This window comes from Saccostrea echinata, unplaced genomic scaffold (genome assembly GCF_033153115.1).
Source record: "Saccostrea echinata isolate AGI-Se365-2 ecotype Australia unplaced genomic scaffold, CSIRO_AGI_Sech_v1 ptg000041l, whole genome shotgun sequence".
NCBI lineage: Eukaryota > Metazoa > Mollusca > Bivalvia > Ostreida > Ostreidae > Saccostrea > Saccostrea echinata.
In genome coordinates this window covers 3,556,761-3,583,354 of record NW_026889790.1, presented here as the reverse complement: position 1 = coordinate 3,583,354, position 26,594 = coordinate 3,556,761, and the positions used below count along the sequence as shown (strand labels likewise).

At 35.4% G+C, this 26,594-nt stretch overlaps 1 protein-coding gene across 3 annotated transcripts in view; it reads left to right on the top strand.

The window, feature by feature from the left end:
* LOC133200780 (phosphatidylinositol 3-kinase regulatory subunit alpha-like) overlaps positions 1-26,594 on the top strand; it is a 45,245-nt gene extending 18,651 nt beyond the window's left edge. Inside the window, exons 1-17 of one of the 3 annotated variants that reach the window (XM_061336575.1) lie at positions 751-876; positions 3,784-3,849; positions 5,561-5,608; positions 5,937-6,040; positions 7,785-7,919; positions 16,068-16,148; positions 18,114-18,171; positions 19,452-19,583; positions 19,720-19,818; positions 19,912-20,022; positions 20,333-20,410; positions 20,558-20,692; positions 21,259-21,454; positions 22,356-22,824; positions 24,780-25,021; positions 25,131-25,535; positions 25,648-26,594. In XM_061336575.1, coding sequence (XP_061192559.1) covers positions 5,572-5,608; positions 5,937-6,040; positions 7,785-7,919; positions 16,068-16,148; positions 18,114-18,171; positions 19,452-19,583; positions 19,720-19,818; positions 19,912-20,022; positions 20,333-20,410; positions 20,558-20,692; positions 21,259-21,454; positions 22,356-22,824; positions 24,780-25,021; positions 25,131-25,535; positions 25,648-25,873 — 2,508 coding nt within the window. In that variant the 5' untranslated portion in view covers positions 751-876; positions 3,784-3,849; positions 5,561-5,571 and the 3' untranslated portion in view covers positions 25,874-26,594. Of the gene's footprint in view, positions 1-750; positions 877-3,783; positions 3,850-5,560; positions 5,609-5,936; positions 6,041-7,784; positions 7,920-16,067; positions 16,149-18,113; positions 18,172-19,451; positions 19,584-19,719; positions 19,819-19,911; positions 20,023-20,332; positions 20,411-20,557; positions 20,693-21,258; positions 21,455-22,355; positions 22,825-24,779; positions 25,022-25,130; positions 25,536-25,647 lie in introns of those variants that run through there. The other 2 variants (XM_061336574.1, XM_061336573.1) reach the window with 2 other exon arrangements.

The following is a 26,594-nucleotide window of genomic DNA, read 5'->3' as shown; positions in this document are numbered from 1 at the left end:
TCTTACCCTCCAAAAAGTTATAACATGGTGAAAATTTTCACCCCTCAAAAACCATTGTCAACCTCGGCTGCATCTCGTTTGACCTTGGTTTTCATGGGGTGAAAATTTTCAGTGTTACCCTCAACTACATGCAGTATTTATATAATGTTACCCATTGCAAAGTTTGCTTGCTTATGCAGAGGATACAAACTGGTTAATATTATTATTTTAATTTGGACCCTGAGGAAAAAATAGTAAATGGAATATTCAACTAAATGTTTACTTTTGTTTCCACATCTACTGAAGTCACCTGAATTTTCATAAGCTACAATTCAATACAAGTTTGAAAGGTTTTATTAGTCTAAATATTCTCTCTCTCTCTCTCTCTCTCTCTCTCTGGTAAGCCTATTGTATTTGTGGTTTTAAAACTTTTAACTTTATACCACAAAAAGCCATTTAAATTGTAAAAGGTGGAATTGTGCCTCTCGTTATCAGTACTTCTGATTGACACACTGAATTAATGATAAGCCCAGTTATTCCTCGTGAATGTAGGACACTCAATAATTATTGGTTCCAGAAATAGATGGAGTGCAACCTGTTACTGAGCTAGCTTTTAATATATTGGTGTACAGTGGTGCACCTAACCCTGCTCCTAGATTGTGCTGCACTCTATTGTGCTGTTAGATTGTGTCCACTTTCTACCTCATGCATGGAGAAAGACATTTAAGTATTCCCAATATAAACCTGGAGCCAGCTATGTAGGTCACTGGGTCACTGCGATCTGGGTTAGTGGAAGGCTTTGCTGGGGTTGCAGTGTCAGAGCTACAGTGTGTAAGATAGTGAGGAGTGTGTGTTTCCCTGAAATTGGACCGTTAATAATTCAGAAAATTTCTTAAGGTAAGAAGTTTAATATGATAGAAAAAGCTTGTGGTCTACTTTAGCAGTGACTTAGTCATTGGGATTAGGAGTGAGATAGATATCAGAGAGGGCACAAAGACAGGTAAACCGTGATCGGATTTTTTTTTTTTTTTTTTTTTTTTTTTTTTTTTTTTTTTTGTTCAGAGGTAAAAATGGATGCCATTGAGAAGAAGTGTTTCACAAAAAATTAACATGTATTGATTAAACATTCTCTCATGTGCACACTGATAATGATTAAGCTTTTACGAAGAACATTTATGAAAATTTTAATGTCTTCTTTCCTGCAGGATTTTCAATCAGTTTGACAGCTTGAATTTTAACATGATATGATTGAGCAATTATAGACCGAATTAGCAAATGTTAATGCAGCTTAAAATCTGACCTGATAAGCCTAAGTCAGTATATATATAGAATATTAATCACCATCTAATGAGATTAATGGGGTTTTCATGCAGACTTTCCAAAATTATAATATTCAATGACTTTAATATGTGAATTCAAATGTAAGATGACACTTTTCTGGAGGGGAAAAAATGGAAATAGCAATTTAGTATTTTTTTGTTGTTTGTTTTGTTTTGATTTATTTTTCTTTTTTAATCTTAGTTTAAGGAAGCTCTATTACACTGCATACTAAAGAGTTCTAAATGTAAGGTAGTTTTATGCACAGAGTGATCTGCCTTTAGATGTAAAAATAAAGGGGAATCTACAGTTAATGACACAATTTTTAATAGACTAAAGTATTCTTCACATTATATTAGACCAAGTTAAATAATATGAGAAATGATTTACATGTATTTTCCCAATTGTCAGTGATTTCTGTTCACTAATAATACCTCATTTGTCTTTGAAATTTTCATGGGGAGATATGGCAGGTAGCCTATGTTGAAATGACCTAGATTAACTCAATATGCCTAGATTAACACAATATGTACACCTTTATATGATGTAATTTTCTCAAAGCTAAAAAAGAAAAAACATTTTTCATTGATGTTCAGAGCTTCCTTAAATTGAAAGAAACAATGACACTAATGGGTTTTGAACTCAAAACTAAACAATTATAATGCATATAATCTAGAAACCAATTTTTTGTATAAGATTGTGCATTGTCATTAATAATCCAAGATTGTCACAAAATGGATACAACTGTATTCAGTTAGATTGTTAATAATTTTAGGTGTAATGTTACGTTATACATACCAATTTGACTTATTAATAATAAAGCAGTTTGGCAAAGTTTTAAAAAAGCTACAGGTAATTTAAGTATTGATAGCTGTTGTAACTGTGTGACTAATAGTCTGTTTGACAACACTGTATTTGTCTACAGTAATTGTAGACAGCTATTGTAACCGTGTGACTTATAGTCATTTTGTCAACACTGCGTCTGTCTACAGTAATTGTAGACAGCTATTGTAACTGTGTGACTTATAGTCATTGTGTCAACACTGCATTTGTCTATAGTAATTGTAGACAGCTATTGTAACTGTGTGACTTGCAGTCATTATGACAACACTGTGTTTGTCTACAGTAATTGTAGACAGCTATTGTAACTGTGTGACTCATAGTCATCATGACAACACTGAGTTTTTCTAGAGTAATTGTAGACAGCTATTGTAATTGTTTGACTAATAGTCAGTTTAACAGCACTGAGTTTGTCTAGAGTAATTGTAGACAGCTATTGTAACTGTGTGACTTATAGTCATTATGACAACACTGTGTTTGTCTACAGTAATTGTAGACAGCTATTGTAACTTTGTGACCTACAGTCATTAAGACAACACTGTGTTTGTCTACAGTAATTGTAGACAGCTATTGTAACTTTGTGACTTATAGTCATTGTGACAACACTGTGTTTGTCTACAGTAATTGTAGACAGCTATTGTAACTGTTTGACTAATAGTCAGTTTAACAGCACTGAGTTTGTCTAGAGTAATTGTAGACAGCTCATTATGACAACACTGTGTTTGTCTACAGTAATTGTAGACAGCTATTGTAACTTTGTGACCTACAGTCATTAAGACAACACTGTGTTTGTCTACAGTAATTGTAGACAGCTATTGTAACTTTGTGACTTATAGTCATTGTGACAACACTGTGTTTGTCTACAGTAATTGTAGACAGCTATTGTAACTGTTTGACTAATAGTCAGTTTAACAGCACTGAGTTTGTCTAGAGTAATTGTAGACAGCTATTGTAACTGTGTGACTTACAGTCATTAAGACAACTCTGTGTTTGTCTACAGTAATTGTAGACAGCTATTGTAACTTTATGACTTATAGTCATTGTGACAACACTGTGTTTGTCTACAGTAATTGTAGACAGCTATTGTAACTTTGTGACTTATAGTCATTGTGACAACACTGTGTTTGTCTACAGTTATTGTAGACAGCTATTGTAACTGTGTGACTTATAGTCATTGTGACAACACTGTGTTTGTCTACAGTAATTGTAGACAGCTATTGTAACTCTGTGACTTACAGTCATTGTGACAACACTTTGTTTGTCTACAGTAATTGTAGACTGCTATTGTAACTGTGTGACTTATAGTCATTGTGACAACACTGTGTTTGTCTACAGTAATTGTAGACAGCTATTGTAACTGTGTGACTTACAGTCATTGTGACAACACTGTGTTTGTCTACAGTATTTGTAGACAGCTATTGTAACTGTGTGACTTATAGTCTTTATGACAACACTGTGTTTGTCTACAGAAGACACTCTCTTTATACTTTAAACACTGTATAAAATAGGAATGTTACTTTGTTAAGTGTGTATTATTTAATTGGGGGGGGGGGGATTAAAAGACATATTGATGAAATTGTTAAGTCAATGTAAAAGATAAGCAAATGATGTGATGTATGTTTACCGATTATTTATGTTCTGTTACAGATTTACCCAAGATTCCACATCGCCTGGTAGACATATATGTGATACAGCCAGTTCTATGCCACTACTGTGAGTATTCTATCTTGAGTGTATATGTGTACTTGTACAGTTAATCCTGCTTTTAATGCCCTAGTAAGAGCCAGTCTCATTTTCCAGATACCTATAAGAATCCCTTCATCTTATAATGACAGGTGAATCTGTATATTTAATCAACTAGTCAAAACCAAGGAAAACACATCTAAAATGTGTGACTTGATGTGTTTTAATGTAAGCCACTCTCTTTTAAACATATATTAATTCAGACAGCTAGGTCAGGCAATCCTGACCCAGTTTGATTTTTTTTTTCAGGACCTTTCCCCAGGCTAATACAGTATATACTAAATACAGAGATAGTGATATTATTTATCAGTAAAATAGACCTCGTTTATATAAAATAGACCAATACTTCCTCAGTAATTATACTTACCTGATACAGAGCAGTCCAGACAGATATCTACATACTGGGCTTCTGACTGTATGGAACATTGTTTTCAACAAAAAAGATCATGAAACAGGGAGATGGGTTATAAGTTGTAACTTATTGTACAAGTATTCACTAACATAGTTAGAGAGGAACTATTCCCCAATAGAGGAAGTGTCTCGCTAAACCTCTTTACAGAAATGAAAAACATTTCCGTTTGCAGGAATTTTTTCCTATTGATAGTGTGTGTTCTTGGAAGCTACAATTTATATCAGAATTTCTATTAAAAAAAATGAAATTATTTGTTTAAATTATGTAAGATCCTATATTGAAAAGGCCTTGACATTTCCATTCTATTCCCCATTATTCTGGGTGACTTGGAATCTAGAGATTGAGGGAGTCTGTGTTTTCGTGGGAAAGTGGGCTATATGTATATGCTATTCCCTGTTATTCTGGGTGACTTAAGATCTAGGGTTTGAGAAAGTCTTATTTTGTCATGTTTGTGGGAAAGTGGGGAATAGATAAGATAAGATAATTTTATTTTCCAGTTTTGGGCCCAGAAGGCATACAAGCTTTTTACAATGAAAAGATAGAAAGTTCTAAATGAAAGGTTACATACACACAGATAAACACACACACATATATACATGCATATAATATATGATATAATCCATAAAAGTAACTTTAGGTGCAGCAGTTGGGGTTATCAAACTGCAAATTGACATGTGGTCATAAACCTGTATTAACAATGTATGGGGAATATGTATATGCTATTCCCTGTTATTCTGGGTGACTTAAATAGGATCTAGGGGTTGAGGGAGTCTTATTTTGTGGGAAAATGGGGGATATGTATATGCTATTTGAAGTAACTGACTAATCTGACTTCTACATATATTTTCTGAATAAGAGACTTTTAAGGTAAGCTCAGTTTTGTTTTTAAGACATTAATTACACATTGAATGTAGGTTTATCTTTAGAAACCAGGTAAATTGCTGACCTGGCATCTTTTTAAATAACTTGATCAATATTCAAGGCTTGAGTAAATATTTTTATATGCATTAAACAGTAAGAATTGGGTTCTTCTCTGGCACAGTGAGTACATTAGTAGACAGACTCACACCCTGTATATGTTGACTACTGATGAATTTAAGTCTATATATAGTAACAGATTTAGTCCTTTTGACTATTTCAGGTGATTGAAAGTTGATACTTTTCCTTATTAATTATTTTAACTGCTGTACTTGTGTGATGTGTGAACATTGGTGATCTACAGAATTAGGTGAAGATAACAGTAAACTACTACTGGTTTATTTTTGACAGGTGACGATTATATGTGGGGATCCAAACAGGTCGGCAAAAAGTGTGAAGGTACAAAATACAAACTGATTAATTACAAAGCTGAATACTTGATTGAGCTCCTGATTTTTGACCTAATTAACTGAAATATGAAAAAATATGTGTTCATATTATATTTTATCATGAGCTTGTTGAATAATATTGTATTATAAAGAAGTTGAACAACCTGACAGCACAAGGATAACTGTGTAACATTGTGTAAGATCTGTAACAAACCTGAGGAGAACTCTTATAATGGCTCTCTTACTTGTCTTAAGCTGATTTAGTTTCCTCTGCATATGCATTCTGATCTACTTCCATAGCATGGCAGTATGCATATAGATGTTGTATTCTCTTGTAGGATGTGGAAAACATTGTCACAATGAATGTTGGAATGCCCCAGAAAATGCTGACTGTCACCGAGAGAGAGTGACCAATCCACCTGTTACCTATGACAAAGAACAGGTAATGTTTAAATGACAATAACCAGATTCCCTTGTTTATCTAGAGTCTATGACCTACCTTCCTGTATATATGTAAAGAGTTCCCTGATTATACCCCAGAGTCTATGACCTACCTTCCCTGATTATATCCTAGAGTCTTTGATCTACCTTCCTGTAAAGGTAAAGAGTTCCCTGATTATAGCCCAAAGTCTGTGAACTTCTTCCCTGAATATAACAAAGAGTCTATGACCTACCTTCTTGTATATGTAAAAGAGTTCCCTGATTATACCCCAGAGGTTATGACCTACCTTCCTGTATATATGTAAAGAGTTCCCTGATTATACCCTAGAGTCTATGACCTACCTTCCTGTATATATGTAAAGAGTTCCCTGATTATACCCTAGAGTCTATGACCTACCTTCCTGTATATGTAAAAGAGTTCCCTGATTATACCCTAGAGTCTGTGACCTACCTTCCTGTATATATGTAAGAGTTCCATGATTATACCCCAGAGTCTATGAACTACCTTCCTGTACAGGTAAAGACTTCCCTGATTATATCCAAGAGTCTATGAACTACTTTCTTGTAAAAGGTAAAGTATTCCCTGATTATACCCCAGAGTCTATGATCTACCTTCCTGTAAGGTCAAGAGTTCCCTGATTTTACCCTGGAGTCTATGACCTACCTTCCTGTATATATGTAAAGAGTTCCCTGATTATACCCTAGAGTTCCCTGAACATTGCCTAGAGTATTCAAGTAATATAACATGTTTTCAGGTAAAGGTATATTATCTTACCTCCAAGCAGTGCTAAATTTTTGCCCAAAGCCAGTGACCTTTTTCTCTGTTTAGGTAAAGATTGCCTTATCACCTTGAGTTAATGAACTATCTCCTTGATAGAAGTATCAGTTATTAAATAAAGTCAATGATCTTCTTAAATTATAGATCAAATGTAACACATTATAGTAGTAGACATTTGTATTCCTATGTTCATAGAAATTGTCTTATCTGAAAAATTGCAGATTAATGATTCTTTTTAGGAGTTAAATGTATCTTCACTCTATAGTTATCATGGAAGTAGTCTAATGTACACAAAAATTGTACAAGTGTATGTAACTTATCATAAAAATAAATGATCATGATTTGTTTTAGTAGTTTTCTACACTTTTGACCTATTAAGAAAGGTTTCTCTTACACAGTGGCCTAGTTTACATAGCCTCCAAACCAACAAATAGGAAATGTCGAACACACAAGGTTGTCATGAAAAATGTTCCATATGCTGAGATTATGCAATTGTGTTAAAAACCAGCATTTGATATGTCAGATATGAGCTGTGATATACAGCAAATCCTGGCACTAGCTTCCAAACTTCCAAGTTCTGCAATATTTTACAGCTCTTCTGTCCTGAGAGGTAGATAAAGCATTCCCTGCTGTATAGATTGCTAGATTCTTTAGGTGACAAGAGACAGATGTAATGGGTTCCCCGCTTAGTTACTTGAGCCTCCTTCACTTATTTTAAGTATAGCTTCAATAATTTCCTCCCCCACTTCACTGCTAGAAATAAGTAGATTTTTATCACCCAAAATCTTTGATGTAAATTTTCGTCTCTGATTTTTGGTTCATTATGTAATTGTTATGAAATCTTGGTAAAGGGTTCTGTATTCCACCCAAGGTCATATTTTCATTTTTTTTTTAAAAATTGTTCTACATTGAAGTGTTTTCTACAAATTTCTCACCCAGAATATTATTTTCTTCTTTTTTTTTTTAGCCAATTGAGAAGTGGAGCAATCGTAATGTAGTAGACCTTCTAGCATGTCTCAACCTCTACAGATATGCCCAACTATTCAAGGACAAGAAAATAAACGGAGCCCAGCTCAAAGCTATGAGCAAGGAAGACTTGCAGGTAGGTAGTGATGGCATGAATTGTACAGTCATTTTGAGGAAGGGAGATGATGGATGGGTTTGAAAATTTAATGCACCCCAAAGGCACAGAGACAATGTAGTTAATGTATCTACTGAAAAGAAATGCATATTCAGCAGATGATTTTGCAGTGACATTCTTTTTTACTTTGTATAGTGGAACCTGCCCCCCCCCCCCCCCCCTAAAAAAAAAAGTGGAAAAAAGGGGCAGTGTTGAGTAATTGAAGAAAATTATTTTAAAGAAATCATCTTTCATGTGTGATATGCATGCAGTAGTAAGGGAGAAGTAAAAAGTTGTATAATCTACAGCACTTTGCTAAGTACAGTGTTAGGTTATGTATCTTACTGCAATGAGATGGACTTAAATTTTTAAAAAGAAGGGGGAAGAATTGAATGTGTTGATACAGGTGACTCTAGATGTCTTGAACTTGGATCTTTCAAAGTTTACAATCTCTTAAAGTTAGGCCCTTGTCCCAAATGAATTCTTTCTTTTGTAATTCAAGTAAATGTACTTACTCTCAAAACTTGAGAATTTGGGAATTATTTTTGAAGTCCCCTTATGTAAAATCCTTAATATTTTACACTTAAAGGTCTACAGGTAAAGATGACACCAAGCTTTCATCAATACGGGTCATCCTAATTAGTGATGTGTGAATATCTACATTAGTGTTAAATGGGTTAATTGGATATTTATGTAAGTTATACATCACTTGTAGATACATCTCATGATTGTTAATTGAATTAATTATTGAGACAGGAAGCTTACTACTCTCAGTACTGTAAATCTGGAAATTTTTACGTTTTTGCGAATCTGGATCAAAAGTCTGTTGATTAATTTTTACGCTTAAAATTTTTGCGAATCATCATTTGAACTAAAATGTAAAAAGCTATTAAAATTGTCTTAAACATTTGTAAGTTACGCATGTACATACAATAAATTACGAATAATCATAAAAAAATATTAAACTACACCAATGATCAATAATCAGATAAAAATATTAGAAAAGATAAATCATCCAAAGTGTTGAAAGTTTTCATAACATTTTCATAAATCATACATGTACATAAAATATATATAATGATGTAATCTTTAAGTAATCTTTAGATAAAAACATTTTTTGTTGATTTATTTTTAAGAAAAATATTTTTGCGAATGCAATGCATGCGCAAATTTGCTAAAAATTTATCTACAGCAGAAATTTTCATATTTACGGTATAAAAGAAAATAAAACATATATGATAATATAGAATGTTACAGATCAAAGACATTGCTGTGTTCATTTTCTTAAATGGGACAAACCTTCCAAAAACAACAAGTGAAAATCCTAGTTTATTATCTGAAAACTTTAATTTACACATGCTCCAGTTTTCTACATTCCTTTGGTATTACTGTGATGTTTTTAATACTTTTTGCATGAAATCAATCATAAATGATTCAAAAGAACTCTGAAGTTATCCCCTATCAACAAAGTTGGATATATATACAATATATGATAACAATAAGTGATTAAATAGTCAGGTGTCATGAAGTAGTCAGGTCTCATGAAGTAGTCAGGTGTCATGAAGTCGGGCATGATGAAGTAGTCAGGCCTAATAAAGTAGTCAGGTGTCATGAAGTAGTCAGGTGTGATGAAGTAGTCAGTGGCCTGTTCAACAGAGCGAACGTTCGCGAGCGCTCGCGAATATTTCTGTTGGAAAGATAAAGGAATTTTTCTCGAGCGCTCGCGAACGTTCGCTCTGTTGAACAGGCCTCAGGTGTCATGAAGTCAGGCATGATGAAGTAGTCAGGCCTAATAAAGTAGTCAGGTGTGATGAAGTAGTCAGGTGTGATGAAGTAGTCAGGTGCCATGAAGTAATCAGGTGATATGAAGAAGTAAGGTGTTATGAAAAAGTCAGGTGTTATGAAAAAGCCAGGTGTGATGAAGTAGTCAGATGTGATGAAGAAGTCAGGTGTGATGAAGAAGTCAGGCAGAGGTGTGGAAAACTGCTGGTCATGCCAGCAAAACCGGCAAAAAATGCCTGTGACTGGGTAAAAATGCTATTGATGTTGGTCTAAATGACCAGCCCCTTTTTGGGTTAAACTTTTTTGTTTTTCCATTTATCATCGGCGCACTTCCCAGCTTAATTATCATACCTTATATACGATTGTGTAATACTTTTCCTTTACACGAGATCGAGGCTGTAAATGAAAGCGAAACCAGCATGGTCTCCTGACCTGTTAAATTTACAAGTGGGGCAGAATTAGGTAGAAAACGTAGAGAAACAGATAAAGACAAGCTAATTATGAAAAATTTCAACAGAAAGAATTCTCAAGCACAGTTGGGGAAAGTGGTAAATCTAGTACTTCCGACTGTATAACGAAGTAGTCAGGTGTGATGAAGTAGTCAGGAAGGATGAAGTAGATAGATATAATGAAGTTGTCAGGTGGGATTAAGTAGTCAAGCATGAAGAAGTCAGGTGATGAAGTAGTCTTATGTGATGAAGTCATCAGGTGTGATGAAGTAGTCAGGTGTGATGAAGTAGTCAGGTGTGATGAAGAAGGCAGACATGATGGAAATAGTCAGCCGTGTTGAAGTAGGCAGACATGATGAAGTAGGCAGATATGATGGAAATAGTCAGCCATGATGAAGTAGGCAGGCATGATGTGGTAGTCAGGCATAATAAACTAGGCAGGCATGATGTGGTAGTCAGGCATAATAAACTAGGCAGGCATGATGAGGTAGTCAGGCATAATAAACTAGGCAGGCATGATGAGGTAGTCAGGCATAATAAACTAGGCAGGCATGATGAGGTAGTCAGGCATAATAAACTAGGCAGGCATGATGAGGTAGTCAGGCATAATAAACTAGGCAGGCATGATGAGGTAGTCAGGCATAATAAACTAGGCAGGCATGATGAGGTAGTGAAGTATAACAAAGGGGACAGCATGATGATGTAGCAAGAGGTGAGGAAGTAGTCAGGTTTGATTGGAGAAATCAGCTGTGATGAATTAGTCATATGTGATGAAGTAGTCAGGTGTGATGAATTAGTCATATGTGATGAAGTAATAAGGTGTGATGAAGTAGTCAGGTGTGATGAAGGAATAAGGTGTGATGAAGTAATAAGGTGTGATGAAGTAGTCAGCTGAGATCGAAGTAGTCAGGCATGATAAAGTTTTCAGGTGTAATAAACTATAAGGCCAAAAAAAATAATAGTCTTGTTTCCTGCTACCAGCCTGAAAAAAACAGGGTAGGTAGGTAGGAAAATTATTTTATTTTATATTTTTATTTTATTTTTTTCCGACGGCATTTTTTAGGATATGAACTAATACAAGATCAAATTAAACATGTCACAGGTCAATATTGTCTCTATTAAAATAAAACTTTCATGTCTTTTTTTTGCACAACTCAAGTGGTATTTTATGAAAGTCCATGTTTAAAACAAGAATTTCATGAAATGCTTGTTTTGTGTTAACACAGAAACCAATTACGGTGACAGATCCATGAAATTCCAGAAATTCACGATTTTTTTTCTCCCAAAACTTAAAAAAAACTTTAGGGTCGGGTGCAAAAAAATAGGATAGGTCGGGTAGCAGGAAACAAGACTATTATTTTTTCTGGCCTAAGTGGACCTAGAGTTATTTTAATCTTAACCATCAGTTCTAAAACCATTTCATCTGCTAATGTATTGACACAGCCTGATCAGTCAGAAAATTGACTCTCAGTGCAGGAAGGTCCATTTCCTGGCACTGTCATGGCAACATGTCTGATGTCCGTGTGTAATAGAGTTTGAAATATCAATAATGTGAATCTCTTTTAATGTATTAATTTTGTACTTTAGCATGCAATTACCTTGCATTGCATACTTGAAAAGCTCTGCTGCCTACCAAGATGCCATGTTGAATAGATAAACAGATTTCCCACATACAAAGATGTATTTTGATGGGAGAAAAAATATCCGATTTTTAGACCTTTGTGAGGGCACCTGTTATACAGGCTAGTGTTTACTTTGGAAAAATAAGGGGGAAATATGTTTTTATCCTTGAACATTGCTATTGAAGTTCTGAAGAACATCTGTATATATTTGTGCTTACAATACATTATGTTTTACCAAACAGTCAGTGATTTTTTTCATTTAAAACAATATTCATTATGAAGTCTTATTCAAATTAGATAAGAAAAACAGTATCATTAATTTACAAGATACAATTTACTTTATAACCAAATATTAGGTTTGGGAGAGGTTTTCGTGATACAACCAAACATCGCAACAATACAAATACTTGTTTAAATTTTAAAATGTATATTGTACAATGTAAAGTACATACATTAGTTGTTAGAGTATGAACAGCTGGTGTTGTGTTGGTATGTTGGTGAACATTGAGTTCTATTATAGACAAGTTATAGTGTAACCTGGAAGTTGATGACTGTAAGCTATATGTATGTCTAGAGAAGGGTGATTGTCAGGGGTGTTGTGTGTAATTTGTGACAGGAAAACCAAGTCTTGCTGCTAAGTAGTAACTGTCTGTAGAGGCAGCGGATGTGTGGCAGAGGAAATTACAGCTTACTGCCACGCCTGGGGCCTCAAACAGGGGGGATCTTTATAATGGGAACACCGTGAAGGGATGGATTGTAACACTGTTGTATAAAATAACATATAAACTCTATAATAGCATATAGTGTACTAAAAGTGTCATTCAATTCGATGGTAAGAATATATTTTTTTCCTGGTGGTCAATGAGATACAGGGAGATCTGGGTTGTTATTGATGGCAGGTTGAACTAGCTATGAACTGGAAACAAGAGAGATGTGGTAATCTAACTGTAGAAGCCAGCTGTGTTCCTCACTAAACCTATTATCTCTCACCAATCACACAGATCATCCAGAGAAAAAAAAGTCAGTTTTAAATTAATGATCAATATTTCCTCAGTCTAATGATAGCCTGAGCATAAAAAGAGAAAATGACCCAGTACCCGCAATGTGAACTTCGACCCTTCACCGTGATTGTTCATAGTTCGATGATGAAAAAAGAAATATTTCATACAGCATTGTGCCATTGAATGTTCAGAAGAGAGAGAGATGAAAGAAGATGATATGATCAGCATGTGTTGGATGTAGGTAGAGTGCCTGTACTCTGGTGGTGTACTTTACTTGGAACACTCGGCAGCCTGTTGACTCCGTCAGAGTCTGTGATCTCTGATCAATCACTATTAATAAAACAGGAGAAGTTTTTGTTTCTGAGAACTTGTAATCTACCAGAGATAATAAGTGCTTTGGAATTAAATCAGTAATTTTTTTCTAAATATATTAGAACCAACCCAAAACAAACATTTTTTTGTTTTGAAAACTACATACCTGAATTAAAAAAAAAAAAAATCATTCACAGTAGGGTTGTCAATGAGTAACCAGTTACTTGAGTACTTGTATCAAATACTGAAATTGGTATTCAAGTATTTGAATGAAATAAAACTATGCATGTAATTTATTTTTCATTTTAACTTTTATTTGTAAAGCATATTCTACTTTCCTAAGTCATGAAATCATATGGTACTGTTATCTCATTTAAATAGCTTGAATTTAGTACACTGTATATATGTTTTGACAATTAAAGTCATTAGCACCTTGGTTATTGGCAGCACATTATTTTGTCTATATAGGTAGGCTGCAGGGGCAAACCATGATTGGAATTCACAGTTCACATTAATGCAATAAAACAGAACATGGATTCTTTCATTAATCAGTAGCAAAAATGCTTCCATCTACTGAAATCTGGCAATGTTTTAAATGAACCAGGAATTATAAAATCTATAAAATGTGAAATATCTGAATTTACTTAAACCAGAGGAACAAGTAATATGTTAAATTATTTACATATCAAGCAAAGTAACATCAAAGGTACAACGTACTGTTTAAAACTTTCTAAATTCTCCACCAGTCAAAAATTTGTCAGGCTAGAAATCTGATTATTAAATGCGAGCCATATAACTGTCGTGATAGTTCAGTTTACATGCCAATTCAAATTGTTAAATCATGAACATTGAAATAAGTAAATGTATAAATTTATGTTTGATTTGATACTATTATTCCTTCCAAAGTAGCATTTGTTTATCATAATTATGTGCATAAATATATTCAAAATATTTTGATTTTGTCTTGTTCACTTATCTCTTTGTTAAATGTCAACATTTATACCCTGAAATTAAGACAACCATAAGATCAATGAACGATAGTAAAGATTGATGTAAATTTTTATTTCTTTTTTAATAATGACCAAGTACTTGAGTATTTAATTGAAATGCCAAGCAAGTAACTGGTTACTAAAAATTGCTCGATTTGACAACCCTAATTACTTAATAAATATGTGGGGGGGTTTTGTGTGTGTGTTTATGGATCTTAAAAATTCTAGTGGTTATAAGATTCAATTTAGGGAAAGGGTAGTTGTAAGATATAGAATGGTTCTCAGTTTGGCAGACTTCCTTATAATTTTGTCTATCCTATCTTGTTCATTTTATAACCATATTTTCAGAAATAGAATGTCACAAAATATTCTGTGATGAACGGAGGGACAGGTTGCCATGAAGATTTAGTGTCATTAGTGACACCTGTGGTGCCCCCTGTAATGTCACCTTGTCTCCGACTCCTGGCTGTGGTTGCCACGGAGATTAAATAGCTATCTTAAATAAGGTCCACTCTAAAGACACCTGTCAGAAGAATCACCAGCTGTTCATTGAAACCTAGGGAAAAAATTATTCTAGGAGCACATTGACAAAACCTGCAATCAGCATATATGTAGATCAGAGACAAAGTCCGGTGAAGCGCTCTGACATGACATTGTTCTAGTTGCAATGTGAGGTGGATCCCACAAGGTCAGAAAGGTCATGGGGTAATGTGTGGTGCTCAGTGACAGGTGGCCCCAACATCTGTGACCCTGCTCTGACCTGCATTATTTCACCTGTGACCAGAGGTATGGCCCATATTCTGCTTGTACCTGCTGACTTTTTAAACCACCATATCTGTAGAAAATCTTTAATATTATCTGCATGAACAACAGCCTGAACATTGTCTTAGGTATGGGGTTCAAGGTGATCTGTAGAAATGCCAGTATATATTTTCTGGTATTTGAGATCATTCAGGTGTCATGGCTGTGTTCCTAGTTGATGTGTACACAGTGTCATTAAGGAGCGTGAGATCTGATGCTAAAGATAAGGCTAAGGTTAATCAGTATTAATTGTCTTACTTTGTCTTTAATTACTGGGTAGATCAGTCCAGGATCTGATTTAATTCTGGAGATAATAATTAGGCCTTAGTTTGGACATGTGCTGGGTCTTTCTAGACTTTAGATTGTACTCTGTGATCCTCTTTGATGTTGGCCTATCTCCTCATGCAATCCTGAAGCCATTGGTAGAAACCATATATACACGCTAGAGAATGAGACCTTGAGAACATCACAGAATTAACACTCCTAGTTCTACCAGTCCTGTGTATGAGTGCTTACATGAGTGTTACATTGAAACAAAGGGTGTTACACATAGCCAGTCTGGAGGTCCTTGTAAGCTAGGTGTTCAATAATATCCAACAGTTCCCTTTTGAGAATTGTGTCAGTTTCACTTAGACCCTAAGCCAAGGCTGGATTTTGTTTAATTATTGATTGAAGAATATGTACTTTAATGAAGGGATACACTGTACCATTTACACTGTCTGATTTTTGTAGACTATGCAAAAAGGAATCTGAATTAAACCCAGCACTATATATTACAATGTTTCATCACAGCACCAAGTGTGTTTATTATATAGCATGAATTACAGACAAAAAGTTGTATATTCTTTGGTACTTAAACTGATTTTATTAAAAAAAAAAAAAATAAAAAAATAAATAAATAAATAAAAACCACCTCACCTGTTTCAAACAATCATGAAAGTATTTGGGGGGGGGGGGGGGGGGGGGTTATGTTATGTTAGCAGGGGATGCTCACTCCTCCATGGCACCTGATCCCACCTCTAAATTTTTGATGTCCGTGTTTACTCTGCTCCAAATTTGTATCGTTTCATTGGACTTACGAGATTGAATACTGTTCGTTATCTTCATATTTCATGTTTAAAAGTATATATACTCTCAACTGCTAATAATGACTGATTCTGACCTTCATTTGTAGGACATTGGAATTAAAGACGATTTCCATCAGTCTGCACTGTTGGTTTGTTTTGATGAACTTTGTGGCCGAGACACAGATGAGGTAATGTACAATCCGTGCTCTGACTACTAGAAGATAATCCAAGTACTGAAATTTTCTACCCCATTTTATTTTCGCCCCTTTTGCCCTACTCACAGGTGGGTGAATTTAAAACGGGGCGAATTCAAAAAACACAGTATAATTTCTTAAACATGAATTTAAAATGGGACAAAATTGTTTGCAAGTGTGGAAGAGCGAAAATAACATGGGGCAAAAATAACCCTGTGTACAGTAGTAATGATAATTTATTATTGAAAGTTTAATTTTATTTTCTTATTTTGGTTTATCTTGCAAAAGATAACATTGTAGAAGAGCTGATCAAGTCAGTGTACAAGTAGTACATGCTTTAGAGTTCTAGAAATTATATTTGTTTGATTAAAACTGAAAAAAAATGCTTTGTCTTATCATATTAGCATTGAAAATTATGAAAAAATTGTGCAACGTTAAAAGAATATGATACAGATATATTGAAGAATAATTGATAAATGCTGACCTAATGAGTCACTGAAGCAAAGAATGTAGGTTACAGTGAAGCATGCTTCAGACTAATTAGAATTCACCAACCTGCCCCAGATTTTCCTAAAAAAGAGGAAGGAAAACTGAAAAAAATTATTTTTATATGGTCTAATGGGCTTTAAAAAGAGAGATGGGAAGAAATACTAAACTTTTAGAGAATATAACAACCTGATCACAGAACACTTAAGAAGTTTCTGGTAGGGACCACACTTGCTCTTTGCAAAGCCAATGAATAATAATAATGATTTTTTTTAAAATTCATATTGTATATATAAATGGAGCAACTGTATACTAACTACAATCTAGGTTGTGTTTCATAACATCCCAGATAACTGATAATGTTGCTAATTACATTTCTTGTCGATCCTGTTCAGAAAAAAAAAATCAATGTTATTATTCATTCCCTGGCTAAATATCTGCCATAGGAACAGGGTGGTGATTAGCTAAATTAAGGACTGATTATTTTTAGCAGTGTTTCCCTATTTAATCAGTCCTCTCCTCTCTTTATGGCCATACCAGGCTGTCTGCATGCTGAGTAGTGTCATCAAATCACCCAGCTAAGTAGGTCAACACTTTGTAATTAATGGCCTACAGGGTGGCAAATAATCCATTATATCCCTCAGGCAGGGCCCCAAAGCCCTGATCTAGGTTAATAGGACAGCCAGTGATTGTTCACAATAAGTGCTTGATAATCAATAAGACACTGGTATAACACCCCTGTATCTTGTCTGTGTTCACTGTTTGTTCAGGGAATTAAGTCAGGATTTTGACCCATTTAATGTTTGTCCTACTTAGGCCATAAAAACCACAAAAACCAGATAAAGAAATCAAATCTGTATAAATAAAAATTAAGCTGTACAAAGGACAGAGTTTTCCCTTGAGGCCTCTCGCTGGGATTTTGTAGACCATTATACAGCTTTGTAGGCCATTATACATTTAGCCTCTCTCAGGTGAAAAGCTGAATTTTACCTATGTATATGTGCCTGGCATTCTGACAATGCTTGCCACTGCTCTGCAAAGGCATGACCTTTTTTTCCCTGGCAGGCAGCCAAGTGTATTATTATAGCTGGAGAAAATCTAGGTTAAGCAGAATGGCTGCTGGTTGGCTGAGGGTTTGGCCTAGATAATCAGTCAGCCACAAAGGGCTCCCGTCTAATGTTCATATCTCAACCTAGCTAGAGCAGTGTAGTGTGTGTGCTATAAACGGAGAGGAAAAATCTCAGTCATGGATTTTCTCTATTGATACTTAGTGTGTTATTCCTTTCATTTATTGGAAAAACTGTTAACACATAAAAGTGGAAGGATATATTTGCTACATATTATTTTTGTGGATGAGGTTTTTGTATGGAATAGTGGATGGGTGGAAAAGTGGAATAAAACATGTATGAATACACTCCACCAGTCTCCACATCTTGTTCTTCATCATGTCAGTTTTGTGATTTTTATACACAGCAACCTTATGCCACAAGTCTGCCACCACACGGCACCTGTCCTGTCACAGAAATTGAAGGTAAGTCCAGTCTCACTGATCATTTCCTTAAAAAAATGGTTTTCTTTGAATTGACAAAAAGCAGTGAAGAATTTATTTCAATTGAATGAAATTTAATTCTTTAAATGAATTACAATATAGAATCTGATAGAGAACTCTGACGCCATGCTATGCTCGGTTGTTCACCTAATACCTTAATCGTGCCAGATCATCTTGGCACACACAGAATTAAAACATGAGGCCAAGAGTTTAAATTGCCAAAAGGAAAAAACCCATGTTTTCAGACTACCTTTAATACTTGATTTTCCTCAAAAAATATGATTTTAAGATGTAAGCAAACTATTGTTTTCCAAGTTGAAATAAGCACCTAGCTGCTTGAGGTGTTGATATGATTTTGCTTGATCTATGAAAACAGTATCTTGGCACTGAAGTTTCAAACTTAAAACACACATATGATGCTGTTGAAATTGTATGGCATTCTGCTCAATGAGCTGTTGCCATGAAGGTGTCCGAAATACAGATATGTGCTGTTTTCTTACTTATGTAAAGGACCACACTTGAATGAGTTTTTCTTTAATGACTGAATCTTGCTTTAAAATTTTTAAGAAATGCTATGTGAGAAACAGTTTAATTAGTTTTATTAGACACAATGATGTATATTTGGAGGAGTTTTCAAAATATTTAATGATGGGAAATGACAGATTTTTACATTTTACTGCTTTAATTAATCTCGACGGTTTAAGTAATTTATATAAGTAATGTAAGAAATTTTTCTGTGAAACATTATTTCAATAATTAATAAGGCCTTCATGAATTAGGTTATGACTCATAAATATGCCAGGCTATTTGGACGATTGACGTAGATGCCATATATTTATAGATTTAGTATTGATGTAATGCAGATAGGTAGTTCCTATTATCGGAAAGTGTCGGATGTCATTAGGTGCCGATGAAGTGAATGTTCTGATATTTAATCTTCTGTGGACAAGGAAATATCAATGTGAAAAGGTCTTTTGAATCTGTCCCTAGATTCCAGAATGATTTGAAATTCTTTTAAATTTTGACAGATTTCATGAAATTGAACAAAAAATTATCATACACATTAATATGGACAAGTAATAACATCTCACCTATTACATTTTCTTTTTAAGCTGTTTAATTTGTAATTTTTCGAAGAGATTTTAGAGAATCACTGTAGTTATATTTTTACTTATATTTAGTGATGTACAGAAGAAAAGAAAACTTTACCTGAGTGGCTTAATTTTGTTTGACATTGAGTTTTAAATGTGACTCCGTTTTAGCTTCTGGGTGTGGCGGTGCTGGGGCCTCGGAGCAGCACCGGTTTTCTGAGTACAGCTTCTCCTCCATGCAGCGATGTCATCTCTGTGACAAGTTCCTTTATGGCCTGATTAGACAGGGACTTCAGTGTAGAGGTAGGTGGCCTGTTACCAGCAGTGTGTCTGGACAGTAATGTGTAGTCCCTGAGATACAAACTGTGAAGTCTGTGATAATCTTGGATCTGGATATTTTAACCAAATGTTGATTCTTTTTTTGTTCTATTTTTGACAGAGTGTGGAATGTGTTGCCATCGATACTGCTCAGCAACACATCAAACAGAGTGCAATGTGCCAAAGCTGGAAAGACTAAGGCGGCCTAGCTTTTCACAGAGTAAGTCTCTAGCATGGCTCCCAAACTTGTCTAAATTTGGTGGTTTTAACTTGGAGCTTTGGCATTAATCATTCTCTCTCTGACATATTGTAGATTCTAGCTTTGGGGCAGAGCTGTCTGAAGAGGTACCTAAATCTCAGTATGGCGCCCCCTGGGTTGTTGTCAAGTGCACAGAGGAAGTGGAGAAATGGTGTCGTAACCATCGTAAGGAGATTTTAATCAGTGTGCAATCAAAGATTTTTGGACAACATGTATATCTTTGAAAAAGAATAAAAAACAGGGAAGAAAAATATGCCCTTAGTATTTATATTCTGAAGAAATCCAGACATACACCTCGCACAGCAATAAATGTATATCATTTTTCGTCATCAACCATTTCCTCATTGCTAGAGCGGGAACAGTATTTGGCAGATTTTTTTCCCAGATAAAAAAGCATGCTAAAAATGCCATTTTTATGGCCTCCTTTAGGTTTTGCTAACATTAACATCCTTTTTTTTATTTTGATAATTAACAGAAGCAGAGTCTCTAAGTGTGTATAGAATGTTTGCCAAAACTGAAGAAATAAATGCCATCAAAATGGAGTTTAACATGGGTAAGTATTTAAAGCTTCTATTTAATGATTAATACAAGAACTTAATATGGAAGTGGATTTTTTCCTGTCTCAGTGTCATTCCATGTTTAATAATGTAATAGCTATGGGAGATATACCACTTTGAATGAGAATTTGTTTTATCTTTAGTAGATGATCCCTCCCAGATCAGTCTTGGTTCTCACAATGTCCACTGTGTGGCAGGGGTACTAAAAAAGTATCTGAGGGAACTCCCCAATCCTGTCATACCCGTGGAGATGTACCAACACTTCATTCAGGCAGCCCGTAAGTAACACTGATTAAAGGGAGGAAAGTTCTAGTCCCTTGACCAGTTCATGTTTTAAGCCTATCAACCTTACCTAAGATCAGAGAAAATAGAGATATTCTTACATTTCACCTTGTTAACAGACCACACACACAGCTCAGGGTCCCTGTGCGGTGAACCCTGGAGTGAGTGCGGGTCTCCTAAAATTCCCGACAATTCTGACACTGCCAATCACAGATCAAAGCCCACACTTCAACGCAGCAACAAAGAAACATTCCCAGAACAGTTTTATTTTCTGCTATTGTAAACTATTCAGTAATTAATGTATGTCCTTAAGCAGCCAATAAAAATGTAGTACACAAGTTAACCGAATTAAATTGGCAGTTGGTTTTGTAATTGTTAACAAAGAACAACGTTTTTGGTGGTTTTTCAAAGCAGCAGTGACCTAAAAAAAAACTGGTTCAGGTTTTAAAATACCTGTACAGAATGCCAGGTGAATAGAGAGAATACCTGTATTGTTCCTGACAGCATGTCTGTCTTAACTAATTAAACCGATGGAATTTCTAATCATGTGATCAATTTCCAGATAACCCCAGCACAAGGACCCTGTCTGACCTGATAGATGGGCTGCCCAGAGACCACAAGTCTACACTCAAGTTCCTGATGGCCCACTTCCTACGACTGTGGCGGATCCAACATGAGTCAGGGGTGGCAGATGGTTTAGACAAGCTTTCTCATGTCTTTTGTCACATTCTTCTCAGGCCGCCATGGGAAAGAATAATGTAAGTCAGGTTACTCTGCAGCAGCTTTTTTTTTTTACATTAAAAAAATTAAAAAACCAATCACAAATCATTTAGATGTCACACATAGTGTCTAAATGTTTTCATTTCTTAGAGATGATGGAGAAATTTTTGGGGACTTCCCAGATAATTTTATAATGCTAGACTATAGTTTAGGACCTACTGAAACTTCCACAGTAGACAGCCACGTAGAATGTGTTCTGTGATCGTCCTTAAGACTCTTACCAGCCTGATCTGAATAACAAAAGAAAAAAGTTACGTAACCTGACAAGTTTTATTTCTCTGTAATCATGTGTTATAATGACAAACTGACATTTAAAGATGCAGGTGGCCAAGAGGGAGATATTTTTAGCCACATCTTTTATTTGGTTTGTCTTTTAAATTAAAATTTATATGATAATCTTGGACGTGAATTTACTTCTAGAAATGCCATACATACTTCAATGTTTTAAGTAGAATACATTGAATGCTAATTCTTTGATCAGTATGTTCTTTGTTGCGCTGGATTTTTTCTGAAAATACACATCAGTAATCAGTCGGGCATGAATTAGGTCGATGTATTGCGCCCTAAAGGTAGAAAATCTTCACAAAAAGAAAAAAAAAATGATCTGTCAGTCTGACAACATTCTGTGTCTCTGTCACTTGTCTTGCATTGGTTGGGACAAGGATTTGAAATTTTATGATGAACAATCTAACCAAATTATCTCCTCATCAGATATCAGTTATCAGCTCTTGTTTAGTTAGTAGATCTGACTCTGAAGTCATGTGACCCCATCAGAAAAAAGGAAGTATGTAGATGATTTTGCTTCCCAGTTCTATCCATCACATACCACAAATTAGGAATTCTTCACCAGGACATAATATACTTTTATTTTTGTTTTAGAGAGATTGTGGAAAACACAAAACTTCACATTGAAATCTTTGAAGAGTTGCTCAAAAACGGCTCCTGGGGTGAAGTTGCACCTCCTACGCCACCACCCCAACAGCCAAGACCCAAATCGCCATTACAAGACACAACAATGTCTGCCCAGGAGAAACTCAAGGAGGCAGAATGGTACTGGGGAAAGATTTCTCGTGAGGAAGTGAATGAACTTCTTAGTGATAAATCTGATGGGCATTTCTTGGTCCGTGAGGCCACGACTCCAGGGGACTATACCCTGACCCTCAGAAAAGGGGGCACCAACAAACTGATCAAAATCTACCACAAGGATGGAAAATACGGCTTTGTGGAGCCTCTGACTTTTGATTCTGTGGTGGAATTAGTACATTTTTATAAAAATACCTCACTGGCAATTTATAACAAGACTCTAGATACCAAGTTATTACACCCTGTGTCCAACAGAAACCAACAGGTGGGTGTCGATTTTGTTACATGTTCTGTAATATGCTGTGTAAGGAATTTTGCTCATTGTGTGACAGTTAATGATCAGATGGAGACCCCCATATCTTCAAATATTCAGAGAGGAATTAATGCATGAAGTCATCTCCATTTTCATAATTAGACGGGAGAGAAATTCATTTGCAAGTATAAAGAGAAAAGTGGTCTGGTTTTATGATCTTATAATGGGAGACTTAATTTCACCAAATTTGCATTATTTTCTCCATTGGTGATTTACTCAGCAGGTAGTGCTTGTGCAGCCCTTGTTATATGTGGTTATGTAGGAAGAAAATATGATTTGATAAGGAAGGAAACTTGACTGTTTCATTGAGTTTTATAGGCCTTCTCTGGAGAGGAAATGTGAATGGTTTTCTGTAAATGATAATCAATATTGGCAACAAAGGTCAAAGTCCCATAGGTTGTACATGTATTGAGCATGGCTAGAGAAAGCCAGTGATTGGCTGAGGTCTGACTGAGTGCTGAGTTGTAGTGCTAATATCAGCACAGAGGAATATGGTCAGCTTTTAGATAACAGCTCTAGACTGAGACAGATTGTGAGATACACAACACAATGACCCATTTAGATAGCAAAAATCTGCACACAGACTGATAAACATGATAAACTGCAGTGATTTTGGTCTGAACTATTGTTGACATTAGTTTTTTAATAATCATCCCATTTTAAGGTGAACCTTAGACATATGTGCTGAGACATTTCATTTTGTTCAGATTACACAAATTAACAAAGCTTAGTAATTCAATCCGACATCCTAACAACAATTCACTGTTATCACACTGTCATCTGAGAAGATTAAACTCTTGCTTGTCATTTCTACTGTTAAAGGAGTGAAAGAAAATATATTGCTTGTTGTATGCTAATCTCCTACCTGACAAAATGAAACATACATACATCAAATTATAGTACTATAGATCTTATTTCAAAATGATTTTAATATAAATGTATTTTTTCTGTGTCACTGTTAGGTCTCCTTGTGACACTAGGCAGGTAGAGTACATTGTGTAATTACGAACATCACAAGATAAAGCTGACATTATTTAATTTCCATGTAATTAACACACAGTGATCTCCGGAGAGCTAGTTTAGGCGTATCTGACAGAGACAGTTCACCAAAGTCAGGACAATTTTCAGAATTATGCTCAATTAACACACAAATTATAAAATCAACTGTCAGCTGTTTAAAAATGTTAAATTATTCTCATGTGCGTGCTGTATTGAAGGCACTATCCTTCCAAGCTTATGAGCTGATAGTTTGATAATGGATATGACTTTGTAACCTTTCTGGACCAGGTTTAGTGTACTTGATTATCTGGGTCATCTAATTCTGACACATCTTATAATCTCTATGACCTAAATGTTCCTTAATCTTTATTAATTTCTTACTCCTACATTCAAGATTTTTTTTCTCACTAGCCTGTAATACAGTTTACGATTTGTGTGCTTTCACTGCTGGAGGAGGAGTGGTCTTAGATCAATATTATACTCTGTCTAGTTGGATGAGAATAGAAACAGAATTAAGAAAAACATCAGAGAATGGTTTCTGTTGTCTCAAGTGATGAAAAATGGTCCTGTTGGTTCTCAAAGGTTAAAACAATCAGGGTCCTTTAGGAGGGGTAAAATATATTTTGTGGAATTGAGAGCAATTTTTGGGAAGAGATATAAATGAGTATCATTACATGATTAAAATCATCTCACAAATTTCTGTACAATATCTGATACACACAATGAGCAAAATATTATTGTACCTACACATTGAAGATGAGGAAAAAAATTTAATGAATAATCCAGTTTGTGTGTGTGTGTGTGTGTGGTGGGGGGGGGGGGAGGGGGGGTTGTAAACGAGTTTGGCGATTCTGGTATTGTGTAGAAGTATTTAAGAAGAATGCTAAGTGTATGTGACTGTGTTGTAGGATGGACCTTCTCTCGTCGACAAAACAGAACAATTGGAGAAATTAAAACAAGTTCATAATGAACACCAAACTAAAATGGAGGAGTATGACCGTCTTTATGAAACCCACTCCAAACTGAATCAGGAGCTTCAGCTTAAACACCAAGCTCTGGACGCCTTCAAGGAGACAGTCATCGTCTTCAAGGAACAGATGGAGCTTCACAGAAGTCACCATGGCGACGTGCCAATGCATGAACTCCAAAAGTAAGAACAGTATCTCTGTCATCAAGTTTTTTATTGACAGCAAATTGTAGGTTCAGTTTTGCATCATTTAGGGGAATTTTAAACTGGTTTCTTTTCTTTTTTTGTGCAGACTAGCAGAGAATTATGAATTACTGAAGAGTCGTTGGTTAAGTATACAAGAGAGCAAACAAGCTTTAGAGATAGACATCAACAAAAAAACAGTGTTGAACCGCTCCCTAATCAGTGACATGAACAGTCTAAGACCAGAAATCAAGAGACTGCACAAACAGCGAGAGCAAATTCGCAAACTTCTGCAAGAGAATGGCATATCAATGGAGAGTCTAGATGATATTCTTGAGAACCAGCCATCCAACCGCAAAGAAGTGGGCATGAACACCAAGAAGATGAATCTGTGGTACGTGGAAGTCAGCAGACATGATGCCGAGAACTTGCTGCGAAACCAAAGAGACGGAACCTTCCTGATCCGACCCAGAACAGATGGGGACCAGTCCAGCAAGCATGCTCTGTCTATTATGTGAGTACACTTGATCTGTAAATGAGATCATCTTAATTCTAAAATGTGATAATTTTACAAAATAATTGTATTAAACAGCTCTTTGTAAGTATGTCGTAATATTTTCTTACAGGTGCAATGGTACCGTGGGACACTGTAAGATATACCAAAACAACAACGGTTGTTATGGATTTACGGAAGGAAACCTGGACAAGTCTTCACTGATAGAGCTAGTGGACCATTACAGTCGTGAGTCCTTGAAGGAGCACAATCCTAACCTGGATATTCGGCTCATTTATCCTGTGTTTGAGGGCCACGATGATAATTCAGGTGTTTACCTTCACATGCATCAAGACTGAGTCAGCACTGACCGCATAATCCAGAAAAAAAATCCTGCTACCCTGGCAGGTGCTACCCAATGTGTAATGTCTTTCATTATTGGTCGACCTACAGGGGTCACCATGACGACAAGAGACGTCTGCAGTAATTAGTGCTCAGTGAAATGTGACAGAATGAAACAATGGCAGATCGTGCAATGTCGCAGTACTTGGAGTTTACATGAACATCGCTGCGTTAAAAATGTGATATAATCCAAGAAAAAACACAAGACACTACAAATTAAGTGCTAGTCATACAAGTTCAATTGCTGAGCGATTAGTGTGAGAGAAGTTTGAGTGACAGAGAAGAGTGTGTGTTCTCAAAGGATTGAGGACTTTTAGTATTCAAATTTTTATATTGACCCAGCATTATATCATTTTGTTTTACTTCATCACTGGTGTCCTCTACAGTCCAGGACTGTTCTGTGACATTGTGTTTCAACTTAAACCTTCAGCTTCAGAGAAATTCTTTCCCTGTCGAGAAGTCAATTTACTCATAGGGCAAATGTTTAATTCTAGATGCAGTATATTTTATTGAGATTTTATTCTTTTAATTACAGCTGTTTTAAACTGACTTTGTAAAATGGCCCTTGGACTCCACTGACCAGTATCGTCATTGTAATCTGTTGTATGTTTGGACACCTCCAGGTGTCCCTCTTACATCACCAGTGGCTGGTGACAAATAAAATTATGTGCTTATGAA